At 39.0% G+C, this 20,383-nt stretch overlaps 2 protein-coding genes and 1 long non-coding RNA gene across 14 annotated transcripts in view; 2 read left to right on the top strand and 1 right to left on the bottom strand.

Moving 5' to 3' along the window:
• Positions 1–4,918, top strand: part of cadpsa (Ca2+-dependent activator protein for secretion a) — a 101,013-nt gene extending 96,095 nt beyond the window's left edge. For all 11 annotated transcript variants that reach the window (XM_064304469.1, XM_064304468.1, XM_064304476.1 and 8 more), the window contains 2 exons: positions 2,308–2,412; positions 3,565–4,918. In XM_064304469.1, the coding sequence (XP_064160539.1) occupies positions 2,308–2,412; positions 3,565–3,741 (282 nt within the window). In that variant the 3' untranslated portion in view covers positions 3,742–4,918. The remainder of the gene's footprint in view (positions 1–2,307; positions 2,413–3,564) is intronic.
• The window catches only part of LOC135237366 (uncharacterized), a 32,015-nt gene continuing 12,157 nt past the window's right edge, over positions 526–20,383 (bottom strand). The window contains exon 3 of the long non-coding RNA XR_010324804.1: positions 526–1,044. This is a non-coding gene — a long non-coding RNA (uncharacterized LOC135237366). The remainder of the gene's footprint in view (positions 1,045–20,383) is intronic.
• Positions 16,585–20,114, top strand: fezf2 (FEZ family zinc finger 2). 2 transcript variants are annotated; one of them, XM_064306070.1, is made up of 5 exons: positions 16,585–16,943; positions 17,335–18,170; positions 18,416–18,550; positions 18,670–18,802; positions 19,383–20,114. In XM_064306070.1, the coding sequence occupies exons 1-5, from the start codon at positions 16,856–16,858 to the stop codon at positions 19,637–19,639; spliced, it is 1,449 nt and encodes a 482-aa protein (XP_064162140.1). In that variant the 5' UTR covers positions 16,585–16,855; the 3' UTR covers positions 19,640–20,114. The 2 variants fall into 2 exon arrangements, with proteins under 2 accessions (XP_064162140.1, XP_064162141.1); XM_064306071.1 differs by having other exon boundaries at positions 16,933–17,072; positions 19,383–20,113.

Genomic DNA, 20,383 nt, shown 5'->3' with positions numbered 1-20,383 from the left:
AAAGCTGGGCAATTAAGCTTTAATGTGTGCTAGAACATTTTTAATTTTGCTAATGTAATTGCGCCAAAGTATCAAAAACAAAATACCAAGGCAAAGACCTGAAATCAACCTCAACATCTCAGAAATTTCAGTGCTCAGTTTATTTACAGGCCTGTCTTACTAATCAAGCAAAATCAGGATTGTAATTCTCAAAACTGAAAGGAATTGGATATTAAGGATACAAATTAATATTAAAACTTAAAGTTTTTAAGCAAACCAAATGTGGCAAAATTGCTTTTAAACACTTCTGTTGATGTCTTTTCTGCAGAAGAACCTGAACAAAGACAAGCACTACTGTATAAGCAAGTAAAGATTTGTCAATGATAGCATTTTTACTTGAAGACAGATAGTATCTTTTTCTTTGATTCATAAAATACCTACTTTTATTCAAGGAAAAATATGTTGTAATGAATATTCAAAATTTTAATGAGAATAACCTTTCATTCACAACAGCCACCATTTTTATACCATTATTATTTTGGATACAGTGCATTTTTTTTATTTTACTACTGTAAATAACTGTTGACCTGTGATTCTGGAATATTGCAAAAGAATATGCCAGTGTGAAATAGTATTAAGTAAAATGAAAACGTGTGTGCTTGAACCACTGTGTTGAAAAAAAGCAGACTGGCGTCAGTTGGTGCTTGGGCCAAAGCAGGCCGCTGTGTCATTTCCCTCCTCTCTGGAGAGGCTTGTGCTACTAGGCCATTAGAGGTTAGCGCTGCGCTGTGCTCTCCTGAGATCTGGGAGAATGTGTGAGAGAGTGCAGCCGCTCCAGGTCTGGCCTCGCCATGGGGGTCTCGCAGCACTGCTGTAGGCACTTTCACAGGCACAGGGGGCGAGGAAAGCGCCGAGCTCACCCGCTCGCCTCCCCGCCCGCCTGCCCGCCCGCCCGCTCCAAATCAGATCATGAGTCACCCCGTCGGTACCGCCAGAGAGCCCTCGCATTGCAGCCCGTCGCTACGGCAGCGGCATATCCACCAGTCGTCCCCGTCTCCAGCAATACTGTGTACATACAGTATGGGAGCCTCATTACGCACAATCGCAGCCTATATATACAAAGGGACATGACTTTTTCATGTATAAATGACATAAATAATCAGTATATAATAGTATTAATCATAGTATTACATAAAACGGTTAAACAGGCTGGCCCATGGCCCCTACATTAAAATCATCATACATAGCAGTACCATGAAACCTCTTCATCTCTAATAGGATAATATGAAAAACAGGAGGCTGTACATGTGATTTAAATATGGACTTCGATGCTCCCTCATATCTTCAGATATCTTCAGCTGAAGGATTCTGTGTTGGGAGTGTGTCACGGTGCAGCAGGCAGACCTAAAAATGCCAGTGTCTGAAGCGCCTGTCATTTGCAAGCTCATGAAGGCTGCAGCAAAGGCAACATGGCCATCAGCAGGGCAGATTTAATGCGCTTCCTGTAGCGTGAAGTTACACAACCAAACTTAGCGGGGCCACTGCTCAGACATGCTGTCTTTGGGGGATGTTTGCGGAGACTGATCCTGGAGTACTGCAGGCTGCTAGCGAACAGCTCTACAGGACAGCATCTCGTAGCCATGAGAGTGTTTGATCGGATTCAGTTCTGACAATTAACCGGGCCGTGGAGGACCGTGATGCCTGGTAACTGTTGAGATGATTGTTTTGGTGACAGGAAGCTGCCTGAGAGGTGCACAATGCTGAGGGAGAGGACCCTTACCCTCCATTTCCTGTGCCAAACTCCCACACTAGTCCTGACAGGACACAACCAATTCCCTTGTGCACCAATGTCACTGGTGGAAATAAAAGTTATAAAATGCATAATAGCGTTCTCTTTTGAAGTCCCATCACTATTGCCTCATGATGGCCCTTCCAAATATTGTCTAGCGCAAATTCAAAAACTCAAAATAATCCCCCCCCCCCCACCACAAGATCAGTTTAATCACAACACAGATTTTCTGTGGAAATTGGATGGCTGTTTGTCTCCAGTGCCTATGAAGCAGACAACCACATTTAAAAAGAATTAGCTCAATTTCTCCATCTGTTGTATTGCTGCAGAATGTTAAAACGTAAACAGCTTGGTACAGTTCTGTTGTTAAATGTTTTTGTTTGTTTGTCTGTTTTTTTTATGTCCTCATGAAAAATGTGTTCAAAGAAAACCTCACGGTCTACTGCCTTTTTCCACAGATGTGCTGCTTTGCCGGAAGCGGTCTGCATTTGTGTGTGCCTGTTTGTTTTTCTGGAGAACCCTGTTTATCTGTGTTTCAGCAATGGTACACCAGCACCATGAATCTACTGGGCACCTGGCTCACTGACCGCATGGACCTACAGCTCCATGTCTACCAGCTGAAAATTCTCATCAGGATTGTAAAGGTAACACAGAGATGGCCCCTCCTATGAGGGCCACTGAATGGAGTAATGGTCTCAGGGTCTGATACCCTGAACCTGGAGCCTGAGATGTTCCCATCTTCAGTGGGGACTGCTCTAGCATACTTGAACAAATGAGCCTTAAATCTCAGTTTCTTTCATTAAATTCTAGCAGCTCTGCTATGTAAATGGGCTTTAGAAGGATATGACCCCAGAAGATATACATTTCCTTTAGATGCATTAGATGCACTCTGGTATTTGGAGGTAGATGAAGTCATCTGGGAGCGTAAGACTGTTCCATATAATTATAATAAGTCAAGGCACCTGGTGAATTTACTACAAATAAAAAAACATGTACAACTAAGCAGACTATAATGTCTGGTACTAGCATAGCACAATAGCCGCGTTACACTGTTCAAATAGCCGACTTGTCAGTCGGGTAAAGAGCGAGTCTGGGCTGAAACCGAGTAGACCCTGCTGTAACTGCTCATCCACCCCCCAGGTGTGAATATACCCCCGTAGATCCTGTGGAGCCTCTCTCTGCAAAATGAACATGTCTCCTCCCAGCTGTCAAGGTGCCATGATGCTCCAAAATCATTTACCGGATGCAGATCCAAATTATTCCTGGAAGGAGTACCGCGTACACTTGCTAAGCAGGGTCAGGGAGGTGGCTTCACATGCCCCGAAAACCCTCGTTTTCATACCCTGCGACATGATAAATATTTCAGTGTGATCTTGTTGTTGTGCGAGCTGGAGCAGGCCCGGGAAGTATTGCGTCATCTGTTTATTTTTTGTTCATTTGATTGAGGAGTTGGATCCACATCGCTGCACTGGTTCCTGTAGCTTTAAAAAGCTATTAAAATATTACTGGGTGCTACCGAGTCCAGAACGGATGGAGCAAAGCGTGGGTTCGAAGTCCGCAGTAGTTTTCCTGATTAAAAAAAAAACTAAAAGCTGTAAATGAAAACGGAACCAGTCATGGAATGGTCATGCAGCTTTAGCCAGCTGTACTGTTCCCATTGGTTTTACAGGTAACGGGGAATGACGCTGCTGCTAATCTCCCATTAGAACATTTAAATGAACAGTATCATACGGTTTATGTTCCATGTCAGTGTGCTCATTTTTACACTTTGTATTTCATGTGAATTTTACATTCAGAAAAAGTACCGGGACTTCCGGCTGCAAGGTGTGCTGGACTCCACTCTGAACAGTAAGATGTACGATACGGTGCGAAACCGCCTGACGCTTGAGGAGGCCACCGCCTCGGTCAGAGAAGGTGGCATGCAAGGGATATCCATGAGGGACAGCGATGAGGACGAGGAGGACGATGACTAGTGCATCACTACCGGTGCCCACCTTCGACTTAGCCTCGTAACCAATGCATGTATACCAACTCCGTTGTTCAGTTAGCCACTCTAGAATTTTCATTTATTTATTTTTTCGGTCAGGTCTAAATGCCCATGAAGGAACAATAAACAATAAAAGAATAGTAAAAAAATAAATAAATAAATGGCAACAACAACAACAACAATAATAATAATAATAATAATGGCAAAAAAGATCAACATTTTAGGTGTTATAAGGTTAGCGCCAATCTTTGAATAAGTGATTTCGAAATTTGTTTCTATATGTTCCTAAGCAATATGGAGTACCATTTGTTTGACAATGTTGAGTGAGATACTTAGGAATTCTGCTAGGTGTGTCCCTGTTAAATGCAAACCTATATGGCGCTTCTTTAATGTACTGTACATACGTTGATGGTACATTGTTGTGGAGATAAGTGTATACATTTTTGTTTGTATCATTTGTTTTTAAGTGGATGCCTCCTGCTGAAAATAAAAAACACCCACTGTACTTAAGTTTATGAAATGGTAAAATGACTGTGTTCATCACCTGCACACTTCGAGCGTTCTTGTACCTTTCACAGTTTATGTCATTACTCAAGTCGACATTCTCTGGAATCACTGTTCTCAAACACGTTGTCAAGACAATTTTTTTATTGAAATGAGTTGGTATTTTTAGAAATGCAATATATTCATGGCTCCATTGTGATATCTCGTTGGACATCATCCGTGACATTTTTTATGGTTTAGAACTTTTTTCAATTTCTAAATTATTACATTTTTTTTTAGTTAAGTAGCACTTTTACATAACCTATACAAAGGTAAACAAAAAAAAAATATATACATGTTCCTGTATCTTATTTATGTCTCGTTTTAGCCATTCCTGGAAATTATTGTATGTTTCTGATTTTTTAAATTATTATTATTTTGTATATGGGTAGTATGCGATGTCTGGAACTCCGGTCTGTCCCACTATTGTTTTGTACATACAATGCTGTACATTGCCTTCTGAGAAGTATCTGCATGTCACAGACACCCCACCCTCTCTAAAAGCTTTCCTTTCTGTTAAAGTAGCTGGTGGATTCATCTTGCTTCTGCCTTATGAAAGCCTACAGTTGTAATATGCAAGAACTGTGGCCTCTGAATAAAAATAACTGTACAAATATCAACCTTTCCATTTGTGTCTTGTTTGCTATGAAGAGTCTCATCCACAAGATTGATTCTACTGGCATGCCAAATGGTTATTATTACCAGAAGTTCAATTCAATTAATCAGTAATTATGCCATAATGGATTCAATAGCTACTCTAGCCATAAGCATAGCCAAAATAGCCAAAAATCACCTTGTACTTGTTTCTCTAAATTTGAGCAAATATGTATTATTTTACCCCCAGAATCCATAAAATCTGGATTTAACTAAGTGAATGCATAATCAGGTCTTTAGGAAACAATAAAAGCAGCAATGCATTGCATGCATGTTCTTTGTTTAAGGACGATTATTTATTTATTTATTTATTTATTTATTTATTTATTTATTTAACAGAATTATAAACTTTTTGAATTTTAACATACGCAAAACATATTCTGATGGTTTGCATTGTTTATGGATACATGATGGGATTGTGCCATTTCCTGTTTTGAGACTGAAATTCACTGTAATTCTAAAACAAATTGTTTCATTGAGTACTGCTTTTGGAAATGGAAAAATGATCATCAGATGCAAATAAAAGAAGGAAACAATTTGTATACTATAACTGTGGAAGTTAATTAATATGCCAGTTTTCATTTCTAAAGGAAAAAGGAAATAAGCATAGAAATGGTAAAAGCACATTATCATTGCACAAACCACAATCTACTATATACAAATAAATTTTTTTTTCTTGATTTGGCTCTGTACTTCCCAATTTTAGATTTGTAATGAGACAATTCACACATGGGTAAAGTGCACATACTCAACTTTTATTTAAGAGTATTTTTATACATACATATTTTTTTAAATACAATTTCAACATGCTTTTGGCATGTAGAAATTTCAGCAGTTTTTATACATTGTCCCCCCATTTCAGGACATCATAATGTTTGGGACAAATCGACATCACAGTCGTTTCTCATTAGTCAGGTGTGTTCAGTTGCTTCCTTGGGGAAGGTATAAGAGCTTTCAGTTTTGATTTTAGCCTTTTAATTGCCTTTGGGGTCTGTTATTGGCATTTTCCAACATGAGGACCAGAGCTTTGCTAATGAAAGTCAGGGGAGCCATCATTAGGCTGAGAAATAAGAAAAATGAACAGTCAGGAACACAGGCGTGCCAAAATCAACTGTTTGGAACATCACTGAAAAGAAAGAACACTGGTGAGTTCAGTAATCACAAAGGACCTGGTGGGCCAAGGATGACCTCTACTGAAGAATTCCCACCATAATGAAGAAAAACCCCAAACACCTGCCCAACAGATCAGAAACACTCTTCAGGAGGCAGGCCAGGTTGTGTCAGTGCCTAATGTCCACAGAAGACTTCACAAACAGAACTGCAGAGGCTACACTGAAAGCCACAGAAAAACCACTAGTTAGCCACAAAAACAGGATGGCCAGCTTACATTTGCTAAGAAGTACCTAAAAGAGCCTGCAGAGTTCTGGAAAAAGGTCTTCTGGACAGATGAAATGAAGACTCACTTGTATCAGAGTGATTGCAGAGCAAAGTGTGGAGACCAAAAGGAACTGGCTAAGAGCCAAATGACCCCCCCCCCCCCCATTTGCAAAACATGGTGGTGGGGGGGCATAATGGTTTGGGCACGTATGGCTGCCACAGATACTGGCTCACTTGCCTTAATTGATGATGTAAATGCTGATGGCAGTAGCAGAATTTAATTTATTAATGTACAGAAGCTTCTTATCTGCTCAAGTTCAACCAAATACATTGGATGGCACTTCATCCTACAGCAAGACAATGACCCCTAACATACTGCTAAAGCAATAAAGTTTTTCAGAGCTAAAAACGAGAAAATTCTAAACTGGCTAAGTCATTCACCCGATCTGAATCCAAATGAACAGATATTTCATATGCATTACATTACATTACAGGCATTTAGCAGATGCTCTTATCCAGAGTGACTTACACAACATTTACATAGCATTTAAAAAAAATTGTATCCATTTATACATCTGGATATACTGTATACTGAAGCAATTCAGGTTAACTACCTTGCTCAAGGGTACAACGGCAGTGACCTACCCAGAAATCGAACCTTTCGGTCACAAGCCAAGTTCCTTACCCACTGTGCTACACTGCTGCCTATATGCTTAAAGCAACAATCCCCCAAAACAAGCAATAGCTAAAGATTGCTGCATACAGGCCTGGCAGAGCATCACCAGAGATACACCTGGTGATATCTATGGGTCGTAGACTTCAAGCGGTCAAAGGACATTTGCATGTGATAAAGTACTAAACATTAAACATGACTTGTTTAATTTACATAATATTAATATGACCCAGACAATATGATGCCCTGAAATGTGGGAGAGGGGGGGGGGGGGGCTATGCATAAAAAGCACTGTAAATTCTACATTGTGAAACCAAACACCCTTAAATAAAAGCTGAGAATGAGCACTTTAACTACCTGTGAACTGTTTCATTAAAATAAAAAGTGTGGAGTACAGAGACAAATGAAGAAAAAACGTTTTTGTCCCAAACATTATGGAGCTCACTGTATTGTACATGCCAAAATTATTAGGCCACCTGTGGTTTTTTAAACTTTTTTTTTTCAATTTCACATGAGTTTTACTTTAAAATAATCTTACACGTTACTTTTCTCAAACTTTGTTTGGCTTTAATTACAATGAAACTAATTATTGTTAAGTCTATCCAATCATTTTGCAAAGCAGGAGGTAGAGGGGTTGGAGGAAGGTGGATGGGTAGTTAAATTAACTGAAATGTTATCTAGCTTAATTTTTTTTAAACCACAGCCAAATACCATTGGCCTGTAGTGTAAAATATGTGCTATAGAAATATGGCAAAGGAGGAGGAGTCTAGATGTGAAGCCAAGTTAACATATTTGTGGCAAGGTTATTCCCAGCAAGAAATTGCAAAGAAGCTTAAGATTTTCAGGGGCAGATACACATACTTTTAACCAACAGATTGTAATAGCCATTTCACTGTCATTAGGGGAAACTGCTTCTCTTTAGTTGCACTGATTTCTTACGATAGTTGTGGTGCAGTTTTATGAAGGCTTCTTTTGCTAGACAACACAAGCTATTTGTCTTCTGCCTCTTGATCTTTACTGCCCATCAGCTGGATGCTTTTGAGTGTGTATGAAACACTGCACTTGGAAATCTTACGCTTCTTTGCAATTAAAAAAAAATAAAGATTTCATTCAATTTAAATACCCCTCCATCTCCCCACCACCGCCCCCCACCACCTCCCACTTTGCAAAATGATTGGATAGACTTGGAAATCATTTAATTGTAATTAAAGCCAAAGGAGGCTATTTTGAGGAAAGTTGTGTCTAAAATTATTTTTAAGTAAAACTCATCTCTTTGTGTTATTGTAGGTAGGAATTGTGAAAAATGTTTGTACTTATATATATGTATATATATATACACATACATACGTGTGTGTGTGTGTTCCTGCTTTACAATGTCTTTCCCACTGTGAACCCCCCCCCCCCCCCCACCACAAAAGAAAACAAAAAAAGAAAACATTTCTTCAAGAAAAAGCAAGGATTACAGCACTGGATTAAAACATAGCTTATCTTTTGAGGTTATATTACAGGACAGAAGGAGATTGGAAGAATGGTTAGAGATGATATCCAGAGACGCCCCAAGCAGATTAAAATTATTCAAAGATCTCAAAAACAAATCAGCCTAAGACAAAGATACCAGCAATGTCAGGGGATTACATATAATAAAGTCACAAATTATATGAAGAGGGGATATTTTCATTGGTTCAAGAGGGGAAAAAAAAAAAAATTTTGTTTTACACAAATGTTGGAAAAGAACGATGATTTGGTATTCTAGTGTTAAATCCAATTTCAGAGAAGGGGTGGTCACTAAAGTTAGCGTTGTGATGAGCTGACGACTCCATGAGAATAAGGCTTCTGGCGAGCTGAAATGTTGTTATTGTAATGGTGCCTATGCCTTACTCACGTTGGGGTTTATCAAAGGTTAATGCAGGACAGATGCAGATAGCACGTTACCTGGCATTATGCTTGTATCGATGAGTTCTTTGTAACACTAATCTAACATTTTTATTCACAGCACAGAATCAATCCTTTCCATTGAATTCATCAAATTCAATCAAGTATTGTTTGGAGCTCCCCTTACAATAGCGTTGTCACAGCGCCCAGGACTTATTCAGGGTTATATTGTATTGTTAACTGACGTCTAAAGCTGTTTTCCTTCTGCTATTCAATGTCAATGAAGTAGGTCGGAACAAATCAATTTCCCTCCGGTATGAAATTTGCATTATATTATGAGTTGAAGCTACATTCAGATATAAGAATTATAAATGAATTAAATATGGCTTCAGGAGGCCTTTATGCAATTAATTAAAGGAAAGTTGGTTCTTGTCGCACCACACAATTTACAGATTTATTTATTTATTCTTTACAGACATCAAGTGTATTTGAGACCTGGACAGATACAATAAAGGGCAAAGGATATACTTTCTTCTACAGATATTTTCAAATCAAGCCCGATACCATTTCTTCCTTCCGTGTTCAGACAAACGAGAGCGCTCCACAGTTGAAAATGTGTTACTCAGGAAGACGGTCGGGCCCTAATTGTCAGCATGTACTTTCTGCCATGGTGGCATTTCTCACTGATTTATAGACAATCAAAAATAAGGATATCTCAACATCCAATCCGACATGTGTGGCTCAGATATCATATATTTAATTTCCTTATAAACCCAGCCACGATGCAACAATTTTGCAAGAGAGAGGGTACAGCAACAGATTAATGGAAGAAGAGATTTATTCTAGCACGATCTGAGCTGCTTTGGGTTTTAAGCCTCAATCAGGCTGGGAAATAGGAATGATAACAGTATCCAAATAGAAGATTCTTCAATTGACTGACACAGCCAGAGCTGGCCTCAGCCTAACACTCATATTTATGCAATCAGGGGTTAAAGTGAGGAAGTGTTATATTCCCATATCAAAAGCAGCATGCTACTTTAAAGACGGGTGTACAAAGGAGGAGACAGAAAACTGGACAAATAAAGAATACCAATGGCCGGCTGGTCGGTGCATTCATTTATCATAAACTTCTAGTTTATCGCTCCTTTTCAACTCCAAAATGACATTCACAACATGGGGTGAACACATAAGCATATTTTTAAGTGCATGCAGCAAACGTAAGTGAACACAAGAAGCTCAGGTTTCCAGATTTCAGCTTGTTGCTTTGCGTGACAAAAGTGTCAGAATTACCTCTTATTTAACAAAGCAGGTATGTCAAACCTTTTTAATAAAGCCAGCCAAAAGCCTCTTATGTTTTTTTTCTGCTTTTCCACATCCTTCTTATCTTAGCCTTAAGAACAAAATGCAACCAGACTGATTAATTTCAGATCATTTCCATGAAAAGAATAGCTTACGATTGTAAGCAATCTCACACAGATATTTGACTGTAACATCTCTATTTGGCATTACAGAGAAATCACAGAAGCTTCACCTCTTATTTGAAAAGCCTCGGAAATCAGAATCACTGCATCACACCCATACGATGTTGCAGTATCCATACTAAAACTATCTACTATCTAATCTTTTTTTATTAGGCCACTCAACGTGAATTCACTCAAATACTGTTGAAGGCGAGCCATTTAAAAATAATATATTTTAGCCAATGGACATTCAAGGAATAGAATATGATGTATAAAGTGACACCTACAGATGCCTGTGTTGATTTGGGTGGTATAATGTTTTAACTCTCATCAAAAATGTTACATTTAGACATTACAAGCAGTGGATGGATGGTTAGTGAAAGCCTCAATCATTATTGCAAGTTATTCAGTAGACACTATTAAGCAGCAGATAGTCTATAAAAAGCTACAGTTTACAACCCATTTAAATTGTGTGCACAGAACTCACATAAACAGCAACAGCTGGTTGTTTAAAATAGACGATGGCAAATGGGAATTAACAGAACCATAGCGATAATTGGGTCTACGTGTTCAAAGTTCCAGTTTGATACACCTGTACTGCAGTCACATTCAAACAGAACGGCAGTCCTTATGTATGTGTCTGAGGGGCCAACAGCACCCAAGTCTACTTGACTCATGACTGAACCGGGGTTAGGGAAGAGTCGCTTGCCGTTTGGTAGATCACATTGCTTTGGTGAAAATGTGGGCTGTTTGCACTAAAGGCAGGAAACATGGGAAAAAAGTCTTGAGGTCGCCATAACTATGCCTTTCACACAACCCTCTTACTATTGTCGCTCTGCCATTCACTCTCCTGTTCTCACCATCAAAGACACAGTCTGGCCTCTCTTTGAAAAGGCACATCCATTCAGAAATAACTGTATGGAGAACCTCCAGCACTTGGAAGGAGGTCAGAAAAATAGACGGGGGTTTAAAAGGCTTGGACTAAAAATGGCACCAGTAGGACATCAAAGAAAAGCAGGGAAAATGGAAAAAGAGGGTTGGAAAATACCTGATAATAGCATGTCTGGACATGGCATACCAGGCAGAACTAATTAATGGTGCTCTAACATGCACTCGTAAAACAGACACACAAATGAATATGTACACAAACACATGCACGCACACACACACATACTGATGCACACAAACATCTTCAAATGCACATATACACATGCGGAAATGTGGAAAATGTCTAAGAGTCCTGTGCTTGTAGGGAGGTAAAGTGAAGAGAAATAATGGGACAGGCTGCATGGCAGAGGTGGTGATGAGAGACAGGTGAGAGGCAGGGGATCTGACAGTTTAAGGGAATTCAGCAAGGTTTTTTTCAGACAAAGCTTGGGGATGAAAATGCTGGCTGACAAAAAGGCCCACTCAGGAATACATTAAAACAGCCAACTCTGCTGTCCACAGCAGCGCGATGCTGCATCGCTTTGGCATGGAGGATTTTCCTCCTCACTGCCGTTTACTCCACTAAACTTTTCTAACCTACTTTTTTCTTTTCCTCAGATGATGCAAACCTGATGAAAAATTAAATCAAAGCTTAAATGTATTTCTTGGATTGTGTGTGTGTGTGTGTGTGTGTGTGTGTGTGTGTGCATAAACAATGTTCAGTGAGGGGAAAAGTTTCATCCTCAACATTTCAAAAATGTTATTTACATATTTTTGTTCAGTAGAAACCCCAGTCTGGCTCCATCAGAAACTGGCATTACATTACATTCATTTAGCAGACGCTTTTATCCAAAGTGACGTACAAAAGTGCATTTCATGGTCACGGACAACTACAAAACACTGGTTCAACTGGCGACATGGGGCGAGGAGGTGGCAGCGTGGCACAGAAGCCCTCAGCCGTCAGTGCTCCTCTCTGGTTCACTGTAGCAAGTGGCACATCCCCAAAGAACAAGACGAATGCTTTTAGTGGCAACCGTGGAATTGCGACACTTCCCTCGTGGTCTCTCTTCCCCACTCGCCTCTGCACGTGTGCAGATGCCGGTGAGAGCCCACCACTAGCCGCTTTACCGCTAATGCAAAGCATGGGGACTGGTATCGCTGCAGCGTGAGATGCTGGCCAGCATCACGCCTATTGACAAAGACAATTAGTCCATATCAAGTTGTCAGAGCTACTGCCAACTGCAGCAAGCTGGCCTGGCGTGCTCTCAGCCTCCACCAGCGAACGGCGCACAAACCCACCAGGCTCACCCTGTATTATGACAGAGGCTGTTGCCACCTCCTCGGAAATGATAATTATCTGGTCCTTTAACAATACGAAAGGTTCTGTTTACACAAAACACAGTATCGTCCCCCCATGCAGACACATCACACACTGAAGTACATAAACACAGCAAATTCAAGCGAAATTATGAATAAAGTGTGGGAAAACTATTTTTCATCTCCAGACTTCAACTATTACATTCCAAATTGAGGTCTTGCCTTTAAATAACCTGAAAGCTGCTTCAATTATACCACAGACATAAAAAACAGAGCACAGCAATAGTCTGTTTTCATCCTTTCCCATGTCTTCCAACTTGAAATCTGTGGGGAAGAGGGGAATTATGGGGGATTTTAGCAAATTCAGAATAAGAATGAGACTGTAAGCAAATTCAATACGCACTGCAGGAGAAACCAACCTCTGCTCTATGAGTACCTGCCAATAACCTTGGTTTTGTCACCTGATAGCAGATGGGCTGATGTCTTTATTGAACCTATGCCTAAATACGCTCCAGGGAGAAAAGCAGCCCCAAAGTGTGGAAGAAAGTGTGCCAAAAGGTGTGCAGTTGTTTCTTACAGTATAGGTGTTAGATACATAGAATGTGTCTTCCCACATTCTCTGTCTTGATAACCTCATTAAGACATTTTGTACCTTACACTTTCCCGTTTTACGCAATTGTATCAATTTATTGCCATTCCTTTGGATTCAGAAATATTGTCACTCGGTGCAATGCAGAGGACAATTACTGTTATACCACAGTGAAAGAAGCAAGGAACCCACAAATAATACTTACATTGCATATTCCCTCAGTCTGTGGTGGCATTATACCCAGATATGAGACCTTGCCATTATTGCAGGATTAAAGGGAGTCCAGACACATTCCCTCCAAATTACCCAAACTTTAACTTTACTCATAATTCTAAGGTTTACTGAAGTCCACCCCAGTAGGTCCTTTATTGGTACTTCATAAGAAAACCGATTCATTCATTGGCATAATTCAAGGCTTTGACAAAGCTGAAGGGAACATTTGGGGTGATGTCTTCCTTGGGCTTTAGAGAGCAAAAGCATCTGCGTCCACTGTGCTCCAGCCTTAAGCAAACTCATAAACTCACAAATACAAATTATCATTTGCCTGAAAATGAATACATGAGAGAACAGGGATGGAAACAACCAGCTAAGGGGAATACAGACTTGATGGCATCTTGACGTTCTTGTCTGTTTTCCAGCTGGCTGCCGCAGTCCCGCCACTTCCTTCAGCACGGTGTACTTGTCAGGATCTGGAGCCTACTGTAGTGTGTGTTTATCTCTGTGTTCGTAGCCTGTCTGACCCGGCTGGTGTGCCGACATCTACAGCTCAGCGATCACTTGTGGCACCAGGGCCATCCTTCGGTCACGCAGTTAACTTTACTTCCTGCTTCCTGTAGAGTCAGCTGTAAGGCAGGCTTCTCACACCCACACTTCACGAAAGACCTCCAAAAACCAAGGGAATGTTTGTGGTTCTCCCTTCTTTATTTTCGTATTTTGGCAGGATTTATAACGGATCTGCTCTGACTTCTGTGGTGTGTTCTAAGCTCGTTTAATTATAGGGTATTAATAGACAATTATTATCAATTAACAATTGTTAATAAACTAAAATTACGGAATGTTAATCTTAGCGGTGTACTCGGTTTTTGTTAATGATGACGAACTGAAAGACCGTAAACACCTCAGGCCTGCACACCCAAACATATTTCGCAAGAGATAAAAACGAAAAGAGTATGCATATCCAGACTAATTAAGTGAACGGGGTTAAGAAATCGATTCTGATATTAACTTAACCGAATCACAGTATACAATTACCCATTATACATCTGTAACGATTAAACAATTACAAAAACAAACGTCGCGCAGGCACATGCTAATAGAAAGCTACTTGATAGAATGGAACCTTCAGTTATAATCAAATGATTAATTTAAATACATGTGTATCGTTTCGTTTTTCTGTGAAATCAGGGGGCCATTTAGTCGTTTCAATTACCTGATAGGCTACATTTTAAGAAAACCTAAAATTTATACATCACATTTTCTAGGCTAAGTAGCCTACTAGGCTGAAAATTGGTGGAACTATTTATTGATAAAATGAAAATAGTGCACCACTAGTCTGCCCTCATTTAGCATATTTAGCTTTAAAATATACGTTTTTCGCCTATTATATTAGGCTACTGAGAAAAAATCTATTATACACCGGTTACATGTTGCCACACACGCCCTCACACACACACACACACACACAAATAAATAAAGAAAGGTAAATACAAAGTTAATAGTGTGGTTTAATCTCACTCCTAAATCGAATTGCCGTCTGGCGGTATATAACCTAGCCAAAATAACGGAATAAAACACCATTGTAAACAAAACACATTTTTCATGCAAATCTAAAAAGAAAATCCCCAGGTTATGTCTGCATCCTGTCTTTGGAAACTACAGACTCGACTCTTAAATCGCTTCTTGAGTTAATTGCTGTACGTGTAAATGCTGACCATAGTGAGGTTATAGCAATAGGATCAATGTTTATTGTCTGGGCGAGTCGGTAATTATTCTTGAATAAACTCAAATTAGAGTTAGATCATTTACATATGAGTGGAATTAGTGAGAGGCTTTTAAACCCTTCGTCGCTAGGACTGCAGGTGTGTATCGGGATTTTAAATATAATTGCACATTCAGGTTTTAAATACAATTTAAAGAGAAACCTATTCAAGTAGCCATGTAAAAATGTGTCTTGCCAGTTCAATAAGAGTAAAAAATACATTTTACAAGTAGGCTAGTATTTTTCTCACAATTTGATTTAAGTCACATTCGTTTGAGTGGACTACATAAAACAGATGCGAAGCATCTCACAAAGTAGCAGAAGTACATTCTCAAGAAGCTGAATAGGCTAGTCGTTCACATCACTGTACATTTTAGATTTATCTTATTAACAACACGATTACATTAATAACATAACACTCAATTCAGCTGAGTAGGGTATTTGTCGAAAGTGAATAGGCACTCAATTTTATAAATTCCACTGGGAAAATGGGATGAAAGTTCGTATTGACATGCAAGTCGAATACCGACTTCCATAAAGCGTTACGAACCAATTGGGAAACACGAATTATGAAGAAGTGCGCTATATATGACAGAAAAAAAATCTTTTAGAATGTTTTTGAAATAAATTGTTGCGCGTCTCAGGTGAAATTGTCTGCAAACAAATGAATTCAAGCTGCCCCAAACGAAGAAAGCCGAGAGGGCGACTAGTCATTGTAGCAAGAACACAAAACTCTGGATTCCAACAAACTTTTATGCTTCTTTTAAAAAGGGCTCTTTTCATTGCTTGGTATACCTCTGGCCAGGCTAAGTCTTTTCTTTCCTTTTTAATCCGGCCCTTTATTTCAGAAAAACACAAAAACAGGTTCCACGCCGTGCTTTAGTGGCTAAAAGTGAAAGAGCTGCTTTTTTTCGGAGCTCAGCTCTCTGAATCGCTCTGGAAAATTGGTTCTTCTGAATAGGTGAAGGAGGAAAAACGTTTAATAGGATACGAGGGAGGTTCTGCTCTTGCAATCTGCTCCTTAAACAGGTGGAAATTGGACCTTCTCAATAATACAAATAGTAAGTATAAACCAGGATGGAAAAGCTATTTTCACCCCTAAGGATTAACAATGGAAATTGGAACTAGTCAAACCGGAGGATCCAAATCCGCATCGTTAAGAATGTCAAACACACTTCGAAGGACCCAACGTTGTATTATTTCGGAGGAAAAAATTTAAATCAGTGTTAAACCTAAGAACGAAATAACGACGACAGTCAAAAGGAAAAACAATGTTTTCCCTTTTCGTAGACTAAACTGCACAACGAGTTGAAACTTTTCCAGTGAAACTGGTTACTTCTATGCGCAACGAAATTAATATATTAAGCTATTAACTATGTAGTTATTATTATTATTATTATTATTATTATTGTTGTTATTATTGTTGTTATTATTATTATTATTGTTATTATTATTAACAATAATAACAATAATCATAATCACATTTTTGAATATGTGTTCATGTTTTCATATTTTCTTTTTTCGGGTATCATATTTATAGCTTATACATTTTCTTTTAATGACTTGGGAACCTGAATATCGCATACATATCATACTGTTCAAAACATGTTTTGAAGGATTAAATCACACATATTCGATCAAATCCTGGCCTTTGGTGAGAGGAAGCGGACTCGAGGAGAGAAACATAAACAATAATCTGTAATAACTGTCATGTATACCACCCCCGTGGCTGCGTATAAATGGGCGGTGGGAGAAGGGACTGGACTGGTGATGGCGTTTCCTTGTCACCCTGATACAAGTGAGTACATGTGATGTCAGCTAAATACAAGAGACAGTGATCTCGCGCTGATTAGGTTGCCTGCTACCAAAATGTGACAGTGTAGTCACGCAGCTACCCTTGAATACATCCGTCTTCGCTTTAGAAAAGGTAAACCATAACAGCTTGGGCTGCAAGTTTGCTATCAGATTTTTAATTCAGACGCGCTGAATAGGAATGAACTTAGAGGGTTTTTCTTTTTCTAACAAGCTCTGTAATGTCCTGTTAATTTGTGTGTAGTAGTTAATGAGCAATAATCTGGTACCCCTGGATGCTATTGTTAAGGAGATGTCAATTTGAATGTAAATGCCTGACATTGTAAAACCAAGGTGCTTATTAAACTGATGTGTGTCCTGCATTTTCTGGAATACAGGAGAAGACAGGGCGGCTAGACAACTGCTGCTCACACCAAGTTCGGTAAAAATGGCGAGTTCTCTTCCTTTGGAAGCAGTGATGTCCTGCCCAAGACACGAGACCAGGAATGGAACCCCCGCCGCCCCGAAAGCGCTGGCCTTCTCCATTGACAGAATCATGTCCAAGACTTCGGAACCAAAAAACGCATTTGAGGACCGCCGTGGAGTGGAAATTTCAGACAGCAAGAAGATGCTTAGCTTATGCTCACCTATTCCTTGCATGATCCCGATTCAACCTTTCAGCTACGACCTTCAAGCGAAAGCCTTGATGAACTACTCCGAATTTTGGAAAGCTAATTTTAGGGGGACAATATGTACTTCTGCGGCGATGTGCAAAGCCAATTGTGGGGTGTGCACGAAAACGGACTCCGGGTTTAAGCATTCGCTATTGCCAGGAACGAGAGTGATAAAGCCCCAAGTAATTCATCAAACAGTGGCGGTGCCGACAAACGGCTCGCTATATTATTTCAACTATTTGGACTCTGCATATCATCCTGATTTACTCAGTGGACATTTATTTTCTTCGAGCATTGCGAATTCTCAAGCGCACGCGTCCCTCAATGCACATCAGAGATTACTTTTGCTCGAAAATGCTAAACTTGCCAGTTCCACAGCCGAAAAGTTTCCTACACCGCAATATCCACACAAGGAACATCTTCCCGGACAACTGGACCAGATCGTAAAGGAAAATCACAGCCTAACTTCGGAGAAAAATGGCGTGAAAGCGCACAATAAATTAAGCAACACCGCAACAGATGGAAAACCGAAGAACTTCACGTGTGAAGTGTGTGGAAAGGTAAAATAAGAAAAGAATTATATTATTATTTATTCGTTTGTTAAGTTATTTTAATGTTCATCTTCGTGCGGTATATTATTTAAATATTGTCAAGGGAATTACATAATTTATAAATATATATTTACAATCGAAACATTTTAATTTGAAGCAAAAATACTCAACAAAAATGGTCGCTTTGCTTCCATTAATTTTAAACTCCATTAGAGGCACATAGGGGAAATAGCATAAATGTTTCTCTGTTGCAGGTGTTCAACGCGCATTATAACTTAACTCGTCACATGCCGGTGCACACAGGCGCCAGACCGTTCGTGTGCAAAGTGTGTGGGAAAGGTTTCCGTCAAGCCAGCACGTTATGCCGACACAAAATCATTCATACACAGGTAAGTCATATTTTCATCTTCGTGTACATCAAATAATTTATTATATATTATTATATTGTTATATATTTCATATTTCACTCCAAAAGCTGGAAACAAACGGAAATGTATTTTCTTATTAGGAAAAGCCTCATAAATGTAATCAGTGTGGAAAGGCCTTCAACAGGAGTTCGACACTAAACACTCACATACGGATTCATGCTGGATACAAACCGTTCGTCTGCGAATTTTGTGGAAAAGGTTTCCACCAAAAAGGTAAAGTGTCACAGTTTTATCATAAAAAAACTATCTTGAAGTTATATATAACACACACACACACACAGAAATATGCAACGAGAAAGACTAATGTCATAATTCAGCAGTACAATGCATACTAGCCTATATATCGGTCATAGTCAGTGTTGTCAAAGTTGGCATTGTTGTGACAGAAACTGTTATTGAAATATATTAAATGTAATTTTTCTACATATGTTTTTGGCAATATACACTGACAGCGTTTTAAAGATCTTTCTAAATATGATGTGTCACTTTACCTTAACTAACTCTCCTTACAAGATTCTTAAATTCTCTCTGGGTCAGGAAACAGACCTTTCACTCATGCATAATCCGACAGTTTTGGGTTGTTGCCGTTCTTGATTTTTACAAAGTTTGACAACTTCTTGACTTCGACATCCAAAGCGCTGATTAATGAAGGCTGGAGGATGGAACTCCTTTGTCTGAAGTAACTTAATTGTGAACCGCTGACCTTAAGAAAAAAAGAGAAAGTGACTGTTTCCTTGCACGTTGCAGATTATTAATTGTGTGCTCATGTTTATATTTGCTTATGTAATTTCAGGAAACTACAAGAACCACAAGCTTACGCACAGTGGCGAAAAGCAGTACAAATGCTCAATCTGCAACAAAGCCTTCCACCAGATTTACAACCTGACCTTCCACATGCACACGCACAATGACAAAAAGCCGTTCACTTGTGGAACTTGCGGGAAAGGATTCTGCCGGAACTTTGACTTGAAGAAACACATAAGGAAACTGCACGACAGCAATTCCTGCTTGTCTGCTTCGAACGACTCTTCCAGAGGACTCCAGAGCTGAGCAATATTTCTTTTTCCGTTGGATTTGGACAATCGCAAATATGCCTAGTGTTGCTGTATATAACTAACGAACATTTATTATATACAGATAATAATTAGGCTACACCACTCCTACACTCCTATGGAATTAAGATCATCTATTTTTCTTTCGATCAAAATAAGTGTTGATGACAGTTTAAGGACTACATTGTAAATAATATGATTAATAAAATGTTATTTAAATGTTTTCCATGGACGCATTTTTATGTTTTGTAATGTAGAACTTGTTCACAGCAACTATTGTAATACGTGAATCGTAGACGTTTTATAGGCTACGTGAAAGCGTAAGTTATATGTAAACAAATGAATGTTTAAGAGCATGAGGTGTTGACATTTATGAAAACATTTGAGAAATAATCTTTAACCCTTAATAAAAAAAATGAAAATGGGATGAAAATTCATTACAGGTACAATTTATTTTAAAAATACCATCACGAGGTTAGTGCCATTTTAGATAAAGCTGCTAACTAAAAAAAAAAAAAAGGTCAGTTATATTCATATTTTATCTTTGGTAAAGATTGGTATTCGATTAGTTTCGATACAAATATTATTATTTTTTACACCGTTCCTTTACTTGAAGGAAGTTCCACAACTTAATATTCGAATATTTAAAATAATGATGCCGAAACAGTTCAGTTAAAAGCAAAAACTGAACGAAACATTAGCTTTGAACTTTGAAAAAATAGCTAAAAGTATTGTACCTTCA

The sequence above is a fragment of the Anguilla rostrata genome, chromosome 13 (genome assembly GCF_018555375.3).
Source record: "Anguilla rostrata isolate EN2019 chromosome 13, ASM1855537v3, whole genome shotgun sequence".
In the NCBI taxonomy this organism is placed as follows: Eukaryota; Metazoa; Chordata; class Actinopteri; order Anguilliformes; family Anguillidae; genus Anguilla; species Anguilla rostrata.
Note: the sequence above shows the minus strand (reverse complement) of the source record. Positions and strands in the feature narration are given on the sequence as shown.